This window comes from Taudactylus pleione, unplaced genomic scaffold, assembly GCF_031769625.1.
Source record: "Taudactylus pleione unplaced genomic scaffold, aTauple2 ptg000460l, whole genome shotgun sequence".
Lineage (NCBI taxonomy): Eukaryota > Metazoa > Chordata > Amphibia > Anura > Myobatrachidae > Taudactylus > Taudactylus pleione.
Window position 1 is genome coordinate 1617198 of NW_028284862.1, and position 20951 is coordinate 1638148.

The 20951-nt window shown below is 47.0% G+C and overlaps 2 protein-coding genes across 5 annotated transcripts in view; one reads left to right on the forward strand and one right to left on the reverse strand.

The window, feature by feature from the left end:
- Nucleotides 1-1816, reverse strand: part of HSF1 (heat shock transcription factor 1) — an 82739-nt gene extending 80923 nt beyond the window's left edge. The window contains exon 1 of one of the 3 annotated variants that reach the window (XM_088448599.1): nt 1663-1816. The gene's annotated coding sequence lies outside the window, so the exon portion shown is untranslated. Of the gene's footprint in view, nt 1-1634 lie in introns of all 3 variants that reach the window. The other 2 variants (XM_088448601.1, XM_088448600.1) reach the window with 2 other exon arrangements.
- Nucleotides 1817-1914: 98 nt separating this feature from the next.
- Nucleotides 1915-20951, forward strand: part of BOP1 (BOP1 ribosomal biogenesis factor) — an 85756-nt gene continuing 66719 nt past the window's right edge. For both annotated transcript variants that reach the window (XR_015869915.1, XM_088448598.1), the window contains exons 1-2: nt 1915-2064; nt 6630-6788. Coding sequence is in view for 1 of the 2 variants with exons in the window: in XM_088448598.1 (XP_088304724.1) it covers nt 2032-2064; nt 6630-6788 (192 nt within the window). In the remaining variant the exon portion in view is untranslated. The remainder of the gene's footprint in view (nt 2065-6629; nt 6789-20951) is intronic.

A 20951-nucleotide genomic window follows, 5' to 3' on the forward strand; every position in this document is an offset into this window, starting at 1 on the left:
ATACACACACACACATTATATATACACACACACACATTATATATACACACACACACACTATATATATACACACATTATATATACACACACACACATTATATATACACACACACACATTATTATACACACATTATATATACACACACACACATTATATATACACACACACACATTATATATACACACACACACATTATATATACACACACACACATTATATATACACACACACACATTATATATACACACACACACATTATATATACACACACACACATTATATATATACACACATTATATATACACACACACACATTATATATATACACACATTATATATACACACACATTATATATACACCACACACATTATATATACACACACACACACATTATATATACACACACACACATTATATATACACACACACACATTATATATATACACACATTATATATACACACACACACATTATATATATACACACATTATATATACACACACATTATATATACACACACACACATTATATATACACACACACACACATTATATATACACACACACACATTATATATATACACACATTATATATACACACACACACATTATATATATACACACATTATATATACACACACATTATATATACACACACACACATTATATATACACACACACACACATTATATATACACACACACACATTATATATATACACACATTATATATACACACACACACATTATATATATACACACATTATATATACACACACACACATTATATATATACACACATTATATATACACACACATTATATATACTCACACACACAGATTATATAGTACACACATTATATATACACACACACACATTATATATATACACACACACACATTATATATATACACACATTATATATACACACACATTATATATACACACACACACATTATATATACACACACACACACATTATATATACACACACACACACAATATATATACACACATTATATATACACGCAGGGACAGGCTGTCAGGGGATGGGCAGAGTCTCAGCCAGAGGCCAAATAAATGCGACAACTCGCTTTTGGGACAGGAGACCGGACATTACCATGGGAACAAATACAATATGTAGAGTGTAAGCTCTTTTTAACATCCTTGTAACAACTTTGTTATACCCTGGACGGGGTGGGGGGGGGGGGGGGCAGTCGTACCCTGGACGGGGTGGAGGGGGGGGGGGCAGTCGTACCCTGGACGGGGTGGAGGGAGGGGGGCAGTCGTACCCTGGACGGGGTGGAGGGGGGGGGGCAGTCGTACCCTGGACGGGGTGGAGGGGGGGGGGCAGTCGTACCCTGGACGGGGTGGAGGGGGGGGGGGCAGTCGTACCCTGGACGGGGTGGAGGGGGGGGCAGTCGTACCCTGGACGGGATGGAGGGAGGGGGGCAGTCGTACCCTGGACGGGGTGGAGGGGGGGGGGGCAGTCGTACCCTGGACGGGGTGGAGGGGGGGGGGCAGTCGTACCCTGGACGGGGTGGAGGGGGGGGGGGCAGTCGTACCCTGGACGGGGTGGAGGGGGGGGGGGCAGTCGTACCCTGGACGGGGTGGAGGGGGGGGGCAGTCGTACCCTGGACGGGATGGTGGGGGTCACACACCGGAGTACGGGCGGAGATAGACTGGTAGGTGGCCGGGTGTACCCAGCAGCTGCTCTCGGTGCGGCCACCTCAGGGTCCCCGGAGGATCTGCGTACAGTGACAGGCCCGAACACTTCTGATTGTCGCCATCTTGTGACGTACGGCTCCGCGCATGCGCCTGCAAGGCTGTGCCGCCATCTTACTACACCCAGATCGGCCGCCATCTTACTACACCATGCGGTGCCACCACTAAGATGGCGGCAGATGGCTTCCGACATCTCGGTGGGCGGGGCGAGGAGCTGCACGGGGCTTCCGGCTCATGTGCCCGGCGCTGCACAACGTGTTCCATATACAGCTGCCCCGACTCATCCGCCCCCCACGTCTGGTAACATGAAGCGGCGCAGTGCTGGGGGCCAGGAGCCGGTGAGTGTCTCTCTCCTGCTGGGGGTCCCTGCTCCCCCCTATGTGTGACCATGGTTACTGGGGGTTCCCTGCTCCCCCCTATGTGTGACCATGGTTACTGGGGGTTCCCTGCTCCCCCTATGTGTGACCATGGTTACTGGGGGTTCCCTGCTCCCCTCATGTGTGACCATGGTTACTGGGGGTTCCCTGCTCCCCCCTATGTGTGACCATGGTTACTGGGGGTCCCTGCTCCCCCCTATGTGTGACCATGGTTACTGGGGGTTCCCTGCTCCCCCCTATGTGTGTGACCATGGTTACTGGGGGGTCCCTGCTCCCCCCTATGTGTGTGACCATGGTTACTGGGGGTTCCCTGCTCCCCCCTATGTGTGACCATGGTTACTGGGGGTTCCCTGCTCCCCTCATGTGTGACCATGGTTACTGGGGGTTCCCTGCTCCCCCCTATGTGTGACCATGGTTACTGGGGGGTCCCTGCTCCCCCCTATGTGTGACCGTGGTTACTGGGGGTTCCCTGCTCCCCCCTATGTGTGACCATGGTTACTGGGGGTTCCCTGCTCCCCCCTATGTGTGACCATGGTTACTGGGGGTTCCCTGCTCCCCCCTATGTGTGACCATGGTTACTGGGGGGTCCCTGCTCCCCCCTATGTGTGTGACCATGGTTACTGGGGGTTCCCTGCTCCCCCCTATGTGTGACCATGGTTACTGGGGGTCCCTGCTCCCCCCTATGTGTGACCATGGTTACTGGGGGTTCCCTGCTCCCCCTATGTGTGACCATGGTTACTGGGGGTTCCCTGCTCCCCTCATGTGTGACCATGGTTACTGGGGGTTCCCTGCTCCCCCCTATGTGTGACCATGGTTACTGGGGGTCCCTGCTCCCCCCTATGTGTGACCATGGTTACTGGGGGTTCCCTGCTCCCCCTATGTGTGACCATGGTTACTGGGGGTTCCCTGCTCCCCTCATGTGTGACCATGGTTACTGGGGGTTCCCTGCTCCCCCCTATGTGTGACCATGGTTACTGGGGGTCCCTGCTCCCCCCTATGTGTGACCGTGGTTACTGGGGGTTCCCTGCTCCCCCCTATGTGTGACCATGGTTACTGGGGGTTCCCTGCTCCCCCCTATGTGTGACCATGGTTACTGGGGGTTCCCTGCTCCCCCCTATGTGTGACCATGGTTACTGGGGGGTCCCTGCTCCCCCCTATGTGTGTGACCATGGTTACTGGGGGTTCCCTGCTCCCCCCTATGTGTGACCATGGTTACTGGGGGTCCCTGCTCCCCCCTATGTGTGACCATGGTTACTGGGGGTCCCTGCTCCCCCCTATGTGTGACCATTGTTACTGGGGGTTCCCTGCTCCCCCTATGTGTGACCATGGTTACTGGGGGTCCCTGCTCCCCCCTATGTGTGACCATGGTTACTGGGGGTTCCCTGCTCCCCCCTATGTGTGACCATGGTTACTGGGGGTTCCCTGCTCCCCCCTATGTGTGACCATGGTTACTGGGGGTTCCCTGCTCCCCCCTATGTGTGACCATGGTTACTGGGGGTTCCCTGCTCCCCCCTATGTGTGACCATGGTTACTGGGGGTTCCCTGCTCCCCCCTATGTGTGACCATGGTTACTGGGGGTCCCTGCTCCCCCCTATGTGTGACCATGGTTACTGGGGGTTCCCTGCTCCCCCCTATGTGTGACCATGGTTACTGGGGGTCCCTGCTCCCCCCTATGTGTGACCATGGTTACTGGGGGTTCCCTGCTCCCCCTATGTGTGACCATGGTTACTGGGGGTCCCTGCTCCCCCCTATGTGTGACCATGGTTACTGGGGGTTCCCTGCTCCCCCCTATGTGTGACCATGGTTACTGGGGGTCCCTGCTCCCCCCTATGTGTGACCATGGTTACTGGGGGTTACCTGCTCACCCCTATGTGTGACCATGGTTACTGGGGGTTCCCTGCTCCCCTCATGTGTGACCATGGTTACTGGGGGTTCCCTGCTCCCCCCTATGTGTGACCGTGGTTACTGGGGGTTCCCTGCTCCCCCCTATGTGTGACCATGGTTACTGGGGGTTCCCTGCTCCCCCCTATGTGTGACCATTGTTACTGGGGGTTCCCTGCTCCCCCCTATGTGTGTGACCATGGTTACTGGGGGGTCCCTGCTCCCCCCTATGTGTGTGACCATGGTTACTGGGGGTTCCCTGCTCCCCCCTATGTGTGACCATGGTTACTGGGGGTCCCTGCTCCCCCCTATGTGTGACCATGGTTACTGGGGGTCCCTGCTCCCCCCTATGTGTGACCATTGTTACTGGGGGTTCCCTGCTCCCCTCATGTGTGACCATGGTTACTGGGGGTTCCCTGCTCCCCTCATGTGTGACCATGGTTACTGGGGGTTCCCTGCTCCCCCCTATGTGTGACCATTGTTACTGGGGGTTCCCTGCTCCCCCCTATGTGTGACCATGGTTACTGGGGGTTCCCTGCTCCCCCCTATGTGTGACCATGGTTACTGGGGGTTCCCTGCTCCCCCCTATGTGTGACCATGGTTACTGGGGGTTCCCTGCTCCCCCCTATGTGTGACCATGGTTACTGGGGGTCCCTGCTCCCCCCTATGTGTGACCATGGTTACTGGGGGTTCCCTGCTCCCCCCTATGTGTGACCATTGTTACTGGGGGTTCCCTGCTCCCCTCATGTGTGACCATGGTTACTGGGGGGTCCCTGCTCCCCCCTATGTGTGTGACCATGGTTACTGGGGGTTCCCTGCTCCCCCCTATGTGTGACCATGGTTACTGGGGGTTCCCTGCTCCCCCCTATGTGTGACCATGGTTACTGGGGGTTCCCTGCTCCCCCCTATGTGTGACCATGGTTACTGGGGGTTCCCTGCTCCCCCCTATGTGTGACCATGGTTACTGGGGGTTCCCTGCTCCCCCCTATGTGTGACCATGGTTACTGGGGGTTCCCTGCTCCCCCCTATGTGTGACCATGGTTACTGGGGGTTCCCTGCTCCCCTCATGTGTGACCATGGTTACTGGGGGTTCCCTGCTCCCCTCATGTGTGACCATGGTTACTGGGGGTCCCTGCTCCCCTATGTGTGACCATGGTTACTGGGGGTTCCCTGCTCCCCTCATGTGTGACCATGGTTACTGGGGGTCCCTGCTCCCCCCTATGTGTGACCATGGTTACTGGGGGTTCCCTGCTCCCCCCTATGTGTGACCATTGTTACTGGGGGTTCCCTGCTCCCCCCTATGTGTGACCATTGTTACTGGGGGTTCCCTGCTCCCCCCTATGTGTGACCATTGTTACTGGGGGTTCCCTGCTCCCCCCTATGTGTGACCATGGTTACTGGGGGTTCCCTGCTCCCCTATGTGTGACCATGGTTACTGGGGGTTCCCTGCTCCCCCCTATGTGTGACCATGGTTACTGGGGGTTCCCTGCTCCCCCCTATGTGTGACCATGGTTACTGGGGGTTACCTGCACACCGGGAGTGACCAGAATAAGTAGGGGGGGGGGATACCTGCACACCGGGAGTGTCCAGAATAACTAAGGGGGGGTTACCTGCACACCGGGAGTGACCAGAATAACTATGGGGGGGGGGTTACCTGCACTTCAGGAGTGCCCAGAATAACTAGGGGGGGGGTTACCTGCACACCGGGAGTGTCCAGAATATCTAGGGGGGGGGGGTTACCTGCACACCGGAAGTGTCCAGAATAACTATGGGGGGGGGTTACCTGCACACCGGGAGTGACCAGAATATCTATGGAAGGGGGGGGGTTACCTGCACACCGGGAGTGACCAGAATAAGAAGGGGGGGGGGTTACCTGCACACCGGGAGTGACCAGAATACCTAGGGGGGGGGAGTTACCTGCACACCGGGAGTGACCAGAATAACTATGGGGGAAGGGGGGGTTACCTGCACACCAGGAGTGACCAGAATAACTAGGGGGGGTTACCTGCACACCGGGAGTGACCAGAATAACTATGGGGGGGTTACCTGCACACCGGGAGTGTCCAGAATAACTATGGGGGGGGGTGTTACCTGCACACTGGGAGTGTCCAGAGTAACTAGGGGGGGGTTACCTGCACACCGGGTGTGACCAGAGTAACTAGGGGGGGGGGGTAGATTACCTGCACACCGGGAGTGACCAGAGTAACTAGGGGGGGGGGGGGGGGAGATTACCTGCACACTGGAAGTGACCAGAATAACTATGGGGGGGGGGGGAGGTTACCTGCACACCGGGAGTGACCAGAATAAGTCGGGGGGGGGGAGGGGTTACCTGCACATCGGGAGTGACCAGAATAACATGGGGGGGTTACCTGCACACCGGGAGTGACCAGAATAACTAGGGGGGGGGGTTACCTGCACACCAGGAGTGACCAGAATAACTATGGGGGGGGGTTACCTACACACCGGGAGTGACCAGAATAACTAGGGGGGGGGGTTACCTGCACACCGGGAGTGACCAGAATAACTATGGGGGGGGGTTACCTCCACACCGGAGTGACCAGAATAACTAGGAAGGGGGGGTTACCTCCACACCGGGAGTGATAGGGGTGACTACAATAATCTGTATCCTTTCCCCTCTCCTGCAGGAGCTGCTTACACTTGGAGGTGGTGGGGATGACAGTGATGTGAGTGACAGTGAGGAGAGTGAGTACTCCGGCCTGGAGGACTCTGGTAGTGATAGCAGTGAGGAGGAGGGGAGCACAGCCAGACTTGTACAGGAGGATGCGGGGAGTCCATGTACTCAGGTAATGGTGACAACACTCAGCTGCTTGTGAGCTTGGGAGAGTGATGTACAGTGTATTCCTATAATGGTCTAATGGTGTCTGTACTGGGGATGTGTGTGTGTATATATGTAATGGTGTCTGTACTGGGGATGTGTGTGTGTATATATGTAATGGTGTCTGTACTGGGGATGTGTGTGTGTATATATGTAATGGTGTCTGTACTGGGCTGTGTGTGTGTGTATATATGACATGGTGTAGTAGTGTATGTACTGGGGATGTGTGTGTGTATATATGACATGGTGTAGTAGTGTATGTACTGGGCTGTGTGTGTATATATGACATGGTGTAGTAGTGTCTGTACTGGGCTGTGTGTGTATATATGACATGGTGTAGTAGTGTATGTACTGGGCTGTGTGTATATATATGACATGGTGTAGTAGTGTATGTACTGGGCTGTGTGTGTATATATGACATGGTGTAGTAGTGTATGTACTGGGCTGTGTGTGTATATAGGACATGGTGTAGTAGTGTATGTACTGGGCTGTGTGTGTGTGTATATATGACATGGTGTAGTAGTGTATGTACTGGGGATGTGTGTGTGTATATATGACATGGTGTAGTAGTGTATGTACTGGGCTGTGTGTGTGTATATATGACATGGTGTAGTAGTGTATGTACTGGGCTGTGTGTGTATATAGGACATGGTGTAGTAGTGTATGTACTGGGCTGTGTGTGTGTGTATATATGACATGGTGTAGTAGTGTATGTACTGGGCTGTGTGTGTGTATATATGACATGGTGTAGTAGTGTATGTACTGGGCTGTGTGTGTATATATGACATGGTGTAGTAGTGTATGTACTGGGCTGTGTGTGTATATATGACATGGTGTAGTAGTGTATGTACTGGGCTGTGTGTGTATATATGACATTGTGTAGTAGTGTATGTACTGGGCTGTGTGTGTATATATATGACATGGTGTAGTAGTGTATGTACTGGGCTGTGTGTATATATGACATGGTGTAGTAGTGTATGTACTGGGCTGTGTGTGTATATATGACATGGTGTAGTAATGTATGTACTGGGCTGTGTGTGTATATATGACATGGTGTAGTAGTGTATGTACTGGGCTGTGTGTGTATATATGACATGGTGTAGTAGTGTATGTACTGGGCTGTGTGTGTGTATATGACATGGTGTAGTAGTGTATGTACTGGGCTGTGTGTGTATATATGACATGGTGTAGTAGTGTCTGTACTGGGCTGTGTGTGTATATGACATGGTGTAGTAGTGGATGTACTGGGCTGTGTGTGTATATATGACATGGTGTAGTAGTGTATGTACTGGGCTGTGTGTGTATATATGACATGGTGTAGTAGTGTATGTACTGGGCTGTGTGTGTATATATGACATGGTGTAGTAGTGTATGTACTGGGCTGTGTATATATATATATGACATGGTGTAGTAATGTATGTACTGGGCTGTGTGTGTATATATGACATGGTGTAGTAGTGTATGTACTGGGCTGTGTATATATATATATGACATGGTGTAGTAGTGTATGTACTGGGCTGTGTGTGTATATATGACATGGTGTAGTAGTGTATGTACTGGGCTGTGTGTGTATATATGACATGGTGTAGTAGTGTCTGTACTGGGCTGTGTGTATATATATGACATGGTGTAGTAGTGTCTGTACTGGGCTGTGTGTATATATATGACATGGTGTAGTAGTGTATGTACTGGGCTGTGTATGTATATATGATATGGTGTAGTAGTGTATGTACTGGGCTGTGTGTATATATGACATGGTGTAGTAGTATATGTACTGGGCTGTGTGTATATATGACATGGTGTAGTAGTGTATGTACTGGGCTGTGTGTATATATGACATAGTGTAGTAGTGTATGTACTGGGCTGTGTGTGTATATATGACATGGTGTAGTAGTGTATGTACAGGGCTGTGTGTGTATATATGACATGGTGTAGTAGTGTATGTACTGGGCTGTGTGTGTGTATATATGACATGGTATAGTAGTGTATGTACTGGGCTGTGTGTGTATATATGACATGGTGTAGTAGTGTATGTACTGGGCTGTGTGTGTATATATATGACATGGTGTAGTAGTGTATGTACTGGGCTGTGTGTGTATATATGACATGGTGTAGTAGTGTATGTACTGGGCTGTGTGTGTGTATATGACATGGTGTAGTAGTGTATGTACTGGGCTGTGTGTGTGTATATATGACATGGTGTAGTAGTGTATGTACTGGGCTGTGTGTGTATATGTGACATGGTGTAGTAGTGTATGTACTGGGCTGTGTATATATATATGACATGGTGTAGTAGTGTATGTACTGGGCTGTGTGTGTATATATGACATGGTGTAGTAGTGTATGTACTGGGCTGTGTGTGTGTATATATGACATGGTGTAGTAGTGTATGTACTGGGCTGTGTGTGTATATATGACATGGTGTAGTAGTGTATGTACTGGGCTGTGTGTGTGTATATATGACATGGTGTAGTAGTGTATGTACTGGGCTGTGTGTGTGTATATATGACATGGTGTAGTAGTGTATGTACTGGGCTGTGTGTGTGTATATATATGACATGGTGTAGTAGTGTATGTACTGGGCTGTGTGTATATATATGACATGGTGTAGTAGTGTATGTACTGGGCTGTGTGTGTGTATATATGACATGGTGTAGTAGTGTCTGTACTGGGCTGTGTGTGTATATATGACATGGTGTAGTAGTGTATGTACTGGGCTGTGTGTATATGACATGGTGTAGTAGTGTATGTACTGGGCTGTGTGTGTGTATATATGACATGGTGTAGTAGTGTATGTACTGGGCTGTGTGTGTGTATATATGACATGGTGTAGTAGTGTCTGTACTGGGCTGTGTATATATATGACATGGTGTAGTAGTGTATGTACTGGGCTGTGTGTGTATATATGACATGGTGTAGTAGTGTATGTACTGGGCTGTATGTGTATATATGACATGGTGTAGTAGTGTATGTACTGGGCTGTGTGTGTATATATATGACATGGTGTAGTAGTGTATGTACTGGGCTGTGTGTGTATATATGACATGGTGTAGTAGTGTATGTACAGGGCTGTGTGTGTATATATGACATGGTGTAGTAGTGTATGTACTGGGCTGTGTGTGTGTATATATGACATGGTGTAGTAGTGTATGTACTGGGCTGTGTGTGTATATATGACATGGTGTAGTAGTGTATGTACTGAGCTGTGTGTATATATATGACATGGTGTAGTAGTGGATGTACTGGGCTGTGTGTGTGTATATGTGACATGGTGTAGTAGTGTATGTACAGGGCTGTGTGTGTGTATATATGACATGGTGTAGTAGTGTATGTACTGAGCTGTGTGTGTATATATGACATGGTGTAGTAGTGGATGTACTGGGCTGTGTGTGTGTATATGTGACATGGTGTAGTAGTGTATGTACTGAGCTGTGTGTGTATATATGACATGGTGTAGTAGTGTATGTACTGGGCTGTGTGTGTGTATATGTGACATGGTGTAGTAGTGTATGTACAGGGCTGTGTGTGTGTATATATGACATGGTGTAGTAGTGTATGTACTGGGCTGTGTGTGTGTATATATGACATGGTGTAGTAGTGTATGTACAGGGCTGTGTGTGTATATATGACATGGTGTAGTAGTGTATGTACTGGGCTGTGTATATATATATGACATGGTGTAGTAGTGTATGTACTGGGCTGTGTGTGTATATATGACATGGTGTAGTAGTGTATGTACTGGGCTGTGTGTGTATATATATGACATGGTGTAGTAGTGTATGTACTGGGCTGTGTGTGTGTATATATGACATGGTGTAGTAGTGTATGTACAGGGCTGTGTGTGTATATATGACATGGTGTAGTAGTGTATGTACTGGGCTGTGTATATATATATGACATGGTGTAGTAGTGTATGTACTGGGCTGTGTATATATATATGACATGGTGTAGTAGTGTATGTACAGGGCTGTGTGTGTATATATGACATGGAGTAGTAGTGTATATACTGGGCTGTGTGTGTATATATGACATGGTGTAGTAGTGTATGTACTGGGCTGTGTGTATATATATGACATGGTGTAGTAGTGTATGTACTGGGCTGTGTGTGTATATATGACATAGTGTAGTAGTGTATGTACAGGGCTGTGTGTGTATATATGACATGGTGTAGTAGTGTATGTACTGGGCTGTGTGTGTATATATGACATGGTGTAGTAGTGTATGTACTGGGCTGTGTGTGTATATATGACATAGTGTAGTAGTGTATGTACAGGGCTGTGTGTGTATATATGATATGGTGTAGTAGTGTATGTACTGGGCTGTGTGTGTATATATGACATGGTGTAGTAGTGTATGTACTGGGCTGTGTGTGTATATATGACATGGTGTAGTAGTGTATGTACTGGGCTGTGTGTGTATATATATGACATGGTGTAGTAGTGTATGTACTGGGCTGTGTGTGTATATATGACATAGTGTAGTAGTGTATGTACAGGGCTGTGTGTGTATATATGACATGGTGTAGTAGTGTATGTACTGGGCTGTGTGTGTATATATGACATGGTGTAGTAGTGTATGTACTGGGCTGTGTGTGTATATATGACATGGTGTAGTAGTGTATGTACTGGGCTGTGTGTGTATATATGACATGGTGTAGTAGTGTATGTACTGGGCTGTGTGTGTATATATGACATGGTGTAGTAGTGTATGTACAGGGCTGTGTGTGTATATATGATATGGTGTAGTAGTGTATGTACTGGGCTGTGTGTGTGTATATATGACATGGTGTAGTAGTGTATGTACAGGGCTGTGTGTGTATATATGATATGGTGTAGTAGTGTATGTACTGGGCTGTGTGTGTGTATATATGATATGGTGTAGTAGTGTCTGTACTGGGCTGTGTGTGTATATATGACATGGTGTAGTAGTGTCTGTACTGGGCTGTGTGTGTATATGACATGGTGTAGTAGTGTATGTACTGGGCTGTGTGTGTATATATGACATGGTGTAGTAGTGTATGTACTGGGCTGTGTGTGTATATATGACATGGTGTAGTAGTGTATGTACTGGGCTGTGTATATATATGACATGGTGTAGTAGTGTATGTACTGGGCTGTGTATATATATGACATGGTGTAGTAGTGTATGTACTGGGCTGTGTGTGTATATATGACATGGTGTAGTAGTGTATGTACTGGGCTGTGTGTATATATGACATGGTGTAGTAGTGTATGTACTGGGCTGTGTGTGTATATATGACATGGTGTAGTAGTGTATGTACTGGGCTGTGTATATATATATGACATGGTGTAGTAATGTATGTACTGGGCTGTGTGTGTATATATGACATGGTGTAGTAGTGTATGTACTGGGCTGTGTATATATATATGACATGGTGTAGTAGTGTATGTACTGGGCTGTGTGTGTATATATGACATGGTGTAGTAGTGTATGTACTGGGCTGTGTGTGTATATATGACATGGTGTAGTAGTGTCTGTACTGGGCTGTGTGTATATATATGACATGGTGTAGTAGTGTCTGTACTGGGCTGTGTGTATATATATGACATGGTGTAGTAGTGTATGTACTGGGCTGTGTGTGTGTGTATATATGACATGGTGTAGTAGTGTATGTACTGGGCTGTGTGTGTGTGTATATATGACATGGTGTAGTAGTATATGTACTGGGCTGTGTGTATATATGACATGGTGTAGTAGTGTATGTACTGGGCTGTGTGTATATATGACATAGTGTAGTAGTGTATGTACTGGGCTGTGTGTGTATATATGACATGGTGTAGTAGTGTATGTACAGGGCTGTGTGTGTATATATGACATGGTGTAGTAGTGTATGTACTGGGCTGTGTGTGTGTATATATGACATGGTATAGTAGTGTATGTACTGGGCTGTGTGTGTATATATGACATGGTGTAGTAGTGTATGTACTGGGCTGTGTGTGTATATATATGACATGGTGTAGTAGTGTATGTACTGGGCTGTGTGTGTATATATGACATGGTGTAGTAGTGTATGTACTGGGCTGTGTGTGTGTATATGACATGGTGTAGTAGTGTATGTACTGGGCTGTGTGTGTGTATATATGACATGGTGTAGTAGTGTATGTACTGGGCTGTGTGTGTGTATATATGACATGGTGTAGTAGTGTATGTACTGGGCTGTGTGTGTATATATATGACATGGTGTAGTAATGTATGTACTGGGCTGTGTGTGTATATATGACATGGTGTAGTAGTGTATGTACTGGGCTGTGTGTGTATATGTGACATGGTGTAGTAGTGTATGTACTGGGCTGTGTATATATATATGACATGGTGTAGTAGTGTATGTACTGGGCTGTGTGTGTATATATGACATGGTGTAGTAGTGTATGTACTGGGCTGTGTGTGTGTATATATGACATGGTGTAGTAGTGTATGTACTGGGCTGTGTGTGTATATATGACATGGTGTAGTAGTGTATGTACTGGGCTGTGTGTGTGTGTATATATGACATGGTGTAGTAGTGTATGTACTGGGCTGTGTGTGTATATATGACATGGTGTAGTAGTGTATGTACTGGGCTGTGTGTGTGTATATATATGACATGGTGTAGTAGTGTATGTACTGGGCTGTGTGTATATATATGACATGGTGTAGTAGTGTATGTACTGGGCTGTGTGTGTGTAAATATGACATGGTGTAGTAGTGTCTGTACTGGGCTGTGTGTGTATATATGACATGGTGTAGTAGTGTATGTACTGGGCTGTGTGTATATGACATGGTGTAGTAGTGTATGTACTGGGCTGTGTGTGTGTATATATGACATGGTGTAGTAGTGTATGTACTGGGCTGTGTGTGTGTATATATGACATGGTGTAGTAGTGTCTGTACTGGGCTGTGTATATATATGACATGGTGTAGTAGTGTATGTACTGGGCTGTGTGTATATATGACATGGTGTAGTAGTGTATGTACTGGGCTGTGTGTGTATATATGATATGGTGTAGTAGTGTATGTACTGGGCTGTGTGTGTATATATATGACATGGTGTAGTAGTGTATGTACTGGGCTGTGTGTGTATATATGACATGGTGTAGTAGTGTATGTACTGGGCTGTATGTGTATATATGACATGGTGTAGTAGTGTATGTACTGGGCTGTGTGTGTATATATATGACATGGTGTAGTAGTGTATGTACTGGGCTGTGTGTGTATATATGACATGGTGTAGTAGTGTATGTACTGGGCTGTGTATATATATATGACATGGTGTAGTAGTGTATGTACTGGGCTGTGTGTGTGTATATATGACATGGTGTAGTAGTGTCTGTACTGGGCTGTGTGTGTATATATGACATGGTGTAGTAGTGTCTGTACTGGGCTGTGTGTGTATATATGACATGGTGTAGTAGTGTCTGGGCTGTGTGTATATATGACATGGTGTAGTAGTGTATGTACTGGGCTGTGTGTGTGTATATATGACATGGTGTAGTAGTGTATGTACTGGGCTGTGTGTGTATATATGACATGGTGTAGTAGTGTATGTACTGAGCTGTGTGTATATATATGACATGGTGTAGTAGTGGATGTACTGGGCTGTGTGTGTGTATATGTGACATGGTGTAGTAGTGTATGTACAGGGCTGTGTGTGTGTATATATGACATGGTGTAGTAGTGTATGTACTGAGCTGTGTGTGTATATATGACATGGTGTAGTAGTGGATGTACTGGGCTGTGTGTGTGTATATGTGACATGGTGTAGTAGTGTATGTACTGAGCTGTGTGTGTATATATGACATGGTGTAGTAGTGTATGTACTGGGCTGTGTGTGTGTATATATGACATGGTGTAGTAGTGTATGTACTGGGCTGTGTGTATATATGACATGGTGTAGTAGTGTATGTACAGGGCTGTGTGTGTGTATATATGACATGGTGTAGTAGTGTATGTACTGGGCTGTGTGTGTGTATATATGACATGGTGTAGTAGTGTATGTACAGGGCTGTGTGTGTATATATGACATGGTGTAGTAGTGTATGTACTGGGCTGTGTATATATATGTGACATGGTGTAGTAGTGTATGTACTGGGCTGTGTGTGTATATATGACATGGTGTAGTAGTGTATGTACTGGGCTGTGTGTGTGTATATATGACATGGTGTAGTAGTGTATGTACTGGGCTGTGTGTGTATATATATGACATGGTGTAGTAGTGTATGTACTGGGCTGTGTGTGTGTATATATGACATGGTGTAGTAGTGTATGTACAGGGCTGTGTGTGTATATATGACATGGTGTAGTAGTGTATGTACTGGGCTGTGTATATATATATGACATGGTGTAGTAGTGTATGTACTGGGCTGTGTATATATATATGACATGGTGTAGTAGTGTATGTACAGGGCTGTGTGTGTATATATGACATGGAGTAGTAGTGTATATACTGGGCTGTGTGTGTATATATGACATGGTGTAGTAGTGTATGTACTGGGCTGTGTGTGTATATATGACATGGTGTAGTAGTGTATGTACTGGGCTGTGTGTATATATATGACATGGTGTAGTAGTGTATGTACTGGGCTGTGTGTGTATATATGACATAGTGTAGTAGTGTATGTACAGGGCTGTGTGTGTATATATGACATGGTGTAGTAGTGTATGTACTGGGCTGTGTGTGTATATATGACATGGTGTAGTAGTGTATGTACTGGGCTGTGTGTGTATATATGACATAGTGTAGTAGTGTATGTACAGGGCTGTGTGTGTATATATGATATGGTGTAGTAGTGTATGTACTGGGCTGTGTGTGTATATATGACATGGTGTAGTAGTGTATGTACTGGGCTGTGTGTGTATATATGACATGGTGTAGTAGTGTATGTACTGGGCTGTGTGTGTATATATATGACATGGTGTAGTAGTGTATGTACTGGGCTGTGTGTGTATATATGACATAGTGTAGTAGTGTATGTACAGGGCTGTGTGTGTATATATGACATGGTGTAGTAGTGTATGTACTGGGCTGTGTGTGTATATATGACATGGTGTAGTAGTGTATGTACTGGGCTGTGTGTGTATATATGACATGGTGTAGTAGTGTATGTACTGGGCTGTGTGTGTATATATGACATGGTGTAGTAGTGTATGTACTGGGCTGTGTGTGTATATATGACATGGTGTAGTAGTGTATGTACAGGGCTGTGTGTGTATATATGACATGGTGTAGTAGTGTATGTACTGGGCTGTGTGTGTATATATGACATAGTGTAGTAGTGTATGTACTGGGCTGTGTGTGTATATATGACATAGTGTAGTAGTGTATGTACAGGGCTGTGTGTGTATATATGACATGGTGTAGTAGTGTATGTACTGGGCTGTGTGTGTATATATGACATGGTGTAGTAGTGTATGTACTGGGCTGTGTGTGTATATATGACATGGTGTAGTAGTGTATGTACAGGGCTGTGTGTGTATATATGACATGGTGTAGTAGTGTATGTACTGGGCTGTGTGTGTATATATGACATAGTGTAGTAGTGTATGTACAGGGCTGTGTGTGTATATATGACATGGTGTAGTAGTGTATGTACTGGGCTGTGTGTGTATATATGACATGGTGTAGTAGTGTATGTACTGGGCTGTGTGTGTATATATGACATGGTGTAGTAGTGTATGTACTGGGCTGTGTGTGTATATATGACATGGTGTAGTAGTGTATGTACTGGGCTGTGTGTGTGTATATATGATATGGTGTAGTAGTGTATGTACTGGGCTGTGTGTGTATATATGACATGGTGTAGTAGTGTATGTACTGGGCTGTGTGTGTATATATGACATGGTGTAGTAGTGTATGTACTGGGCTGTGTGTGTATATATGACATGGTGTAGTAGTGTATGTACTGGGCTGTGTGTGTATATATGACATGGTGTAGTAGTGTATGTACAGGGCTGTGTGTGTATATATGACATGGTGTAGTAGTGTATGTACTGGGCTGTGTGTGTATATATGACATAGTGTAGTAGTGTATGTACTGGGCTGTGTGTGTATATATGACATAGTGTAGTAGTGTATGTACAGGGCTGTGTGTGTATATATGACATGGTGTAGTAGTGTATGTACTGGGCTGTGTGTGTATATATGACATGGTGTAGTAGTGTATGTACTGGGCTGTGTGTGTATATATGACATGGTGTAGTAGTGTATGTACAGGGCTGTGTGTGTATATATGACATGGTGTAGTAGTGTATGTACTGGGCTGTGTGTGTATATATGACATAGTGTAGTAGTGTATGTACAGGGCTGTGTGTGTATATATGACATGGTGTAGTAGTGTATGTACTGGGCTGTGTGTGTATATATGACATGGTGTAGTAGTGTATGTACTGGGCTGTGTGTGTATATATGACATGGTGTAGTAGTGTATGTACTGGGCTGTGTGTGTATATATGACATGGTGTAGTAGTGTATGTACTGGGCTGTGTGTGTGTATATATGATATGGTGTAGTAGTGTATGTACTGGGCTGTGTGTGTATATATGACATTGTGTAGTAGTGTCTGTACTGGGCTGTGTGTATATATGACATGGTGTAGTAGTGTATGTACTGGGCTGTGTGTGTATATATGACATGGTGTAGTAGTGTATGTACTGGGCTGTGTGTGTATATATGACATGGTGTAGTAGTGTATGTACTGGGCTGTGTGTGTATATATGACATGGTGTAGTAGTGTATGTACTGGGCTGTGTGTATATATGACATGGTGTAGTAGTGTATGTACTGGGCTGTGTGTATATATATGACATGGTGTAGTAGTGTATGTACTGGGCTGTGTGTGTATATATGACATGGTGTAGTAGTGTATGTACTGGGCTGTGTGTGTATATATGACATGGTGTAGTAGTGTATGTACTGGGCTGTGTGTGTGTATATATGACATGGTGTAGTAGTGTATGTACTGGGGATGTGTGTGTGTATATATGACATGGTGTAGTAGTGTATGTACTGGGCTGTGTGTATATATGACATGGTGTAGTAGTGTATGTACTGGGCTGTGTGTGTATATATGATATGGTGTAGTAGTGTATGTACTGGGCTGTGTGTGTATATATGACATGGTGTAGTAGTGTATGTACTGGGCTGTGTGTGTATATAGGACATGGTGTAGTAATGTATGTACTGGGCTGTGTGTGTGTATTTCTACTTCAGGGTCCATAGGGGGTCCACAGGGTTGACCTTGGGGTATAGGTTGGGAACCAAATCCGGGCACCACGCAGTTAATGCTTTTAGCTCCCAGGATGCACTTGGGTCCACTCTCCCTATAACCCCGCCCCCCAGCCAGAGGCACCTCAGTTTAAGTTGGTGCCCGGCCGGAGTCTGGTCACCGTTACTGCAGGGGGGCTGCTTAGCAGCCCCTAAGCTTAAAAGAGTTTTATTTTATTATTTTTTTTTACTACTCTTCAGAGCGGCAGCATCAGACTGTCCAATGGACGTCTGAGCTGCCGCTCCTACACCCCGCCGGCGCTGCAACGCCAGTACAGATCTGGGGATCGCAGCGGGACCCCAGAGTCTGTACTAGCCGGGCTCTGGAGGAATCCCTGGGCTGCTGCCGGATCGACGGGGACAGGTAAGTCGCGTGGTCACCGCTTGCGGTGACCCGCGTGTACATGCAGCCTTATGCCTCCGGTCTCTGGGGACAGACCGGAGGCGCTAGCGGTGGCGGCGGGCTCCCCCTCCATGGAGGCATACCCCGCGTGTCCACAGCCCACCAGGGATTATAGCGGCAGCGGGAGCCGGCATCCCGGGGGGTTAATTGCTAGCCAGGGGAGGAAGCCTTCCCTGTCTAGCGGCTCCTCCCCTCAGCTCAGCGCGCCTTTCAATAATACAGTCTGGCGTCGCTGAGCTGCTTCCTCCGCGGGCCACGCTTCTTCTGAGGTCTCCAGTGGCCATTTTCTCTCTGTGGTGCTGCAGAACTCTTAGGATGTCAGTGAGCCCAGTCCCCCTGCGTACCTGGCCATTTTGGGTGAGTGTACACAGCGCTGTAGCCTTCCCAGACACTGAATCTGGGCAGTTGAATGTAGCGACATTGTGCAGTATATTATATGACATGCTTATGTATGTATATATCTGCATTGTATGTGACTTATGCTAGTGCTGACTGTCTGTACTTTATTCTCTCACCTGTCAGTGTATATCTATCCCTTTTCTTTATCTGCCCTAATACAGGTGTACCTGGGGTGGTTCTGAGACCTCACATATATATATTTGTTAATATCTGTGAGGTTTGTCACATACTGTTGCGTGCTGCACGTTGCCATATTTTAGATGGAACTGTGAGTTGCGTACGCTGATAATGGGTCCCTGCAGCTAATCTTAGCGTCAGTCAGGACCGGTATGGCGCTGCTTAATATTTCCGTCAAGATAGTCAGATATATCTGACCAGGAGATTGCACACGATACTGCACCCATTATTGCTATCCTGCAAGTCATAGCCTGCAGGAATTAGTGCGGAGGATTTTAACTCAGAAAGGTTTACGTATGCGGCACCATCTGGTGCCGGGCCCCTTGCACGACCCCCTTAAAGGGCGTTGTTTCTCAGGATCCTCTCCTTTGAGGATCGCCGGGCGGGCCCCATTGTCGTCACTCGCTTGGAGTTACTTCACCATACTGCCCTTTTGAACTCGGGGTATCTCGCAATTTCTTGCAATTTACCCCTGTGCAACAGACTGTCGCTCCCCGCCGGGGTTTTTCACAGTACATGAATTACCTCCGATACCACATCGGTCTGTCATTCCCCTTGCAGGGATTACCACAACGGCCACCCTGGTGGATGTCGTTTTATACGAAATACTAATTGGCGTGATATACGCCCTGTGGTTACTGACCAGTGGCTCTGCCGTGAACTGGATGGTATATTCGGCTCTTTCCCTCTCACATGGGGGGGAGCCGATCTCAAGTATTATTATCCCTGCTTTGGGGCTGGTAGCCAGGCTCATTCTGGATATAGAGAATGTCGATCCTGCACCTGTATCATACATCTCCCGTTTTCTGCCCAGCGGGTGGATCTCATAGCGGGAGTCTGGCTGTCCCCAGATACGAGGAGTCACAAAGGCCTCCTGTTTCCCATTCCCTGAGGGTCCTCACAAGTAATGGAAATCCCCTTCTGGGATGGATTTGTATGTTAATCATCGGGTTACAGGCATTAATACGCCTCCCATCCCGGCCTGGACGGATTTTACGGATCCGTAGGTGGTAACTTTGCCTGAAATCAATGTACTCGTTTTCAGGGCCTGTTGCCCGTCCTACCATGGCCATCGCATGGTGATGCTTTTGTGACGTTTTTCCCCTCCAACACGTCTGAGGTTCAAATATCTTTTTGCCGCTCACAAAATATGCAGTGGTCATATGTGGGATTACCTCATGGGATGCCGGTCTTCTAACTTTCAGGGTTTCGGCGGCATCTGTATCCGCCGCAGTACCCTATGGCTGCGTTATGGGAAAGCAGAGGTGCACACTCCTTCCAGGGGGAAGTTCTTGTTTGGTCCTGACCTTGACAAGATCGTTGCATCATTGGCAGTATCACTAATGGGGAGATACCGTCTTTAGCTACTCCCACTACATTCGGACTAACTCTGTTAAGTCTTTTTGTCCTCAGGGTCAGCCTAAAGGCCTGTTTTTTCCTAGGCTGTCGGCCTCCACGGGGGCCACCATATCCAGTACCGAGCAGTCCTGGACTTCCGGACGACCCTGTTTCTACACCTGAGGATATACCCTCAGCCTGACGGGACAGGTCTACATCTGGGGAATTTCCAGAGTGAGGTACTGATTCTCAACGGCCTCTCATTGCTCATGCAGCCTCCTCACAGGCATTGGTACACGGGCCCTTCTTCAGAACTGATCAGGGCCTTACAATCCCAGAAAGCTATACAGTCTTTGTGGTAAGCAGAGCTATTTCGGCCAACCTCACTATCTCAGTGAGGGACTGGTTGTTCTACTTTCTTTTTGGGGCGGTGACCGACTGGTCCTCCTTTGCCTATACTCTGTCTCAAATCCCTGAATCAGATTCCAACGGTGCCTTGACTCAGGTGGAATCGTCCATGCTCCATCATCCGATGTTTGGAACCTGGGGATTTT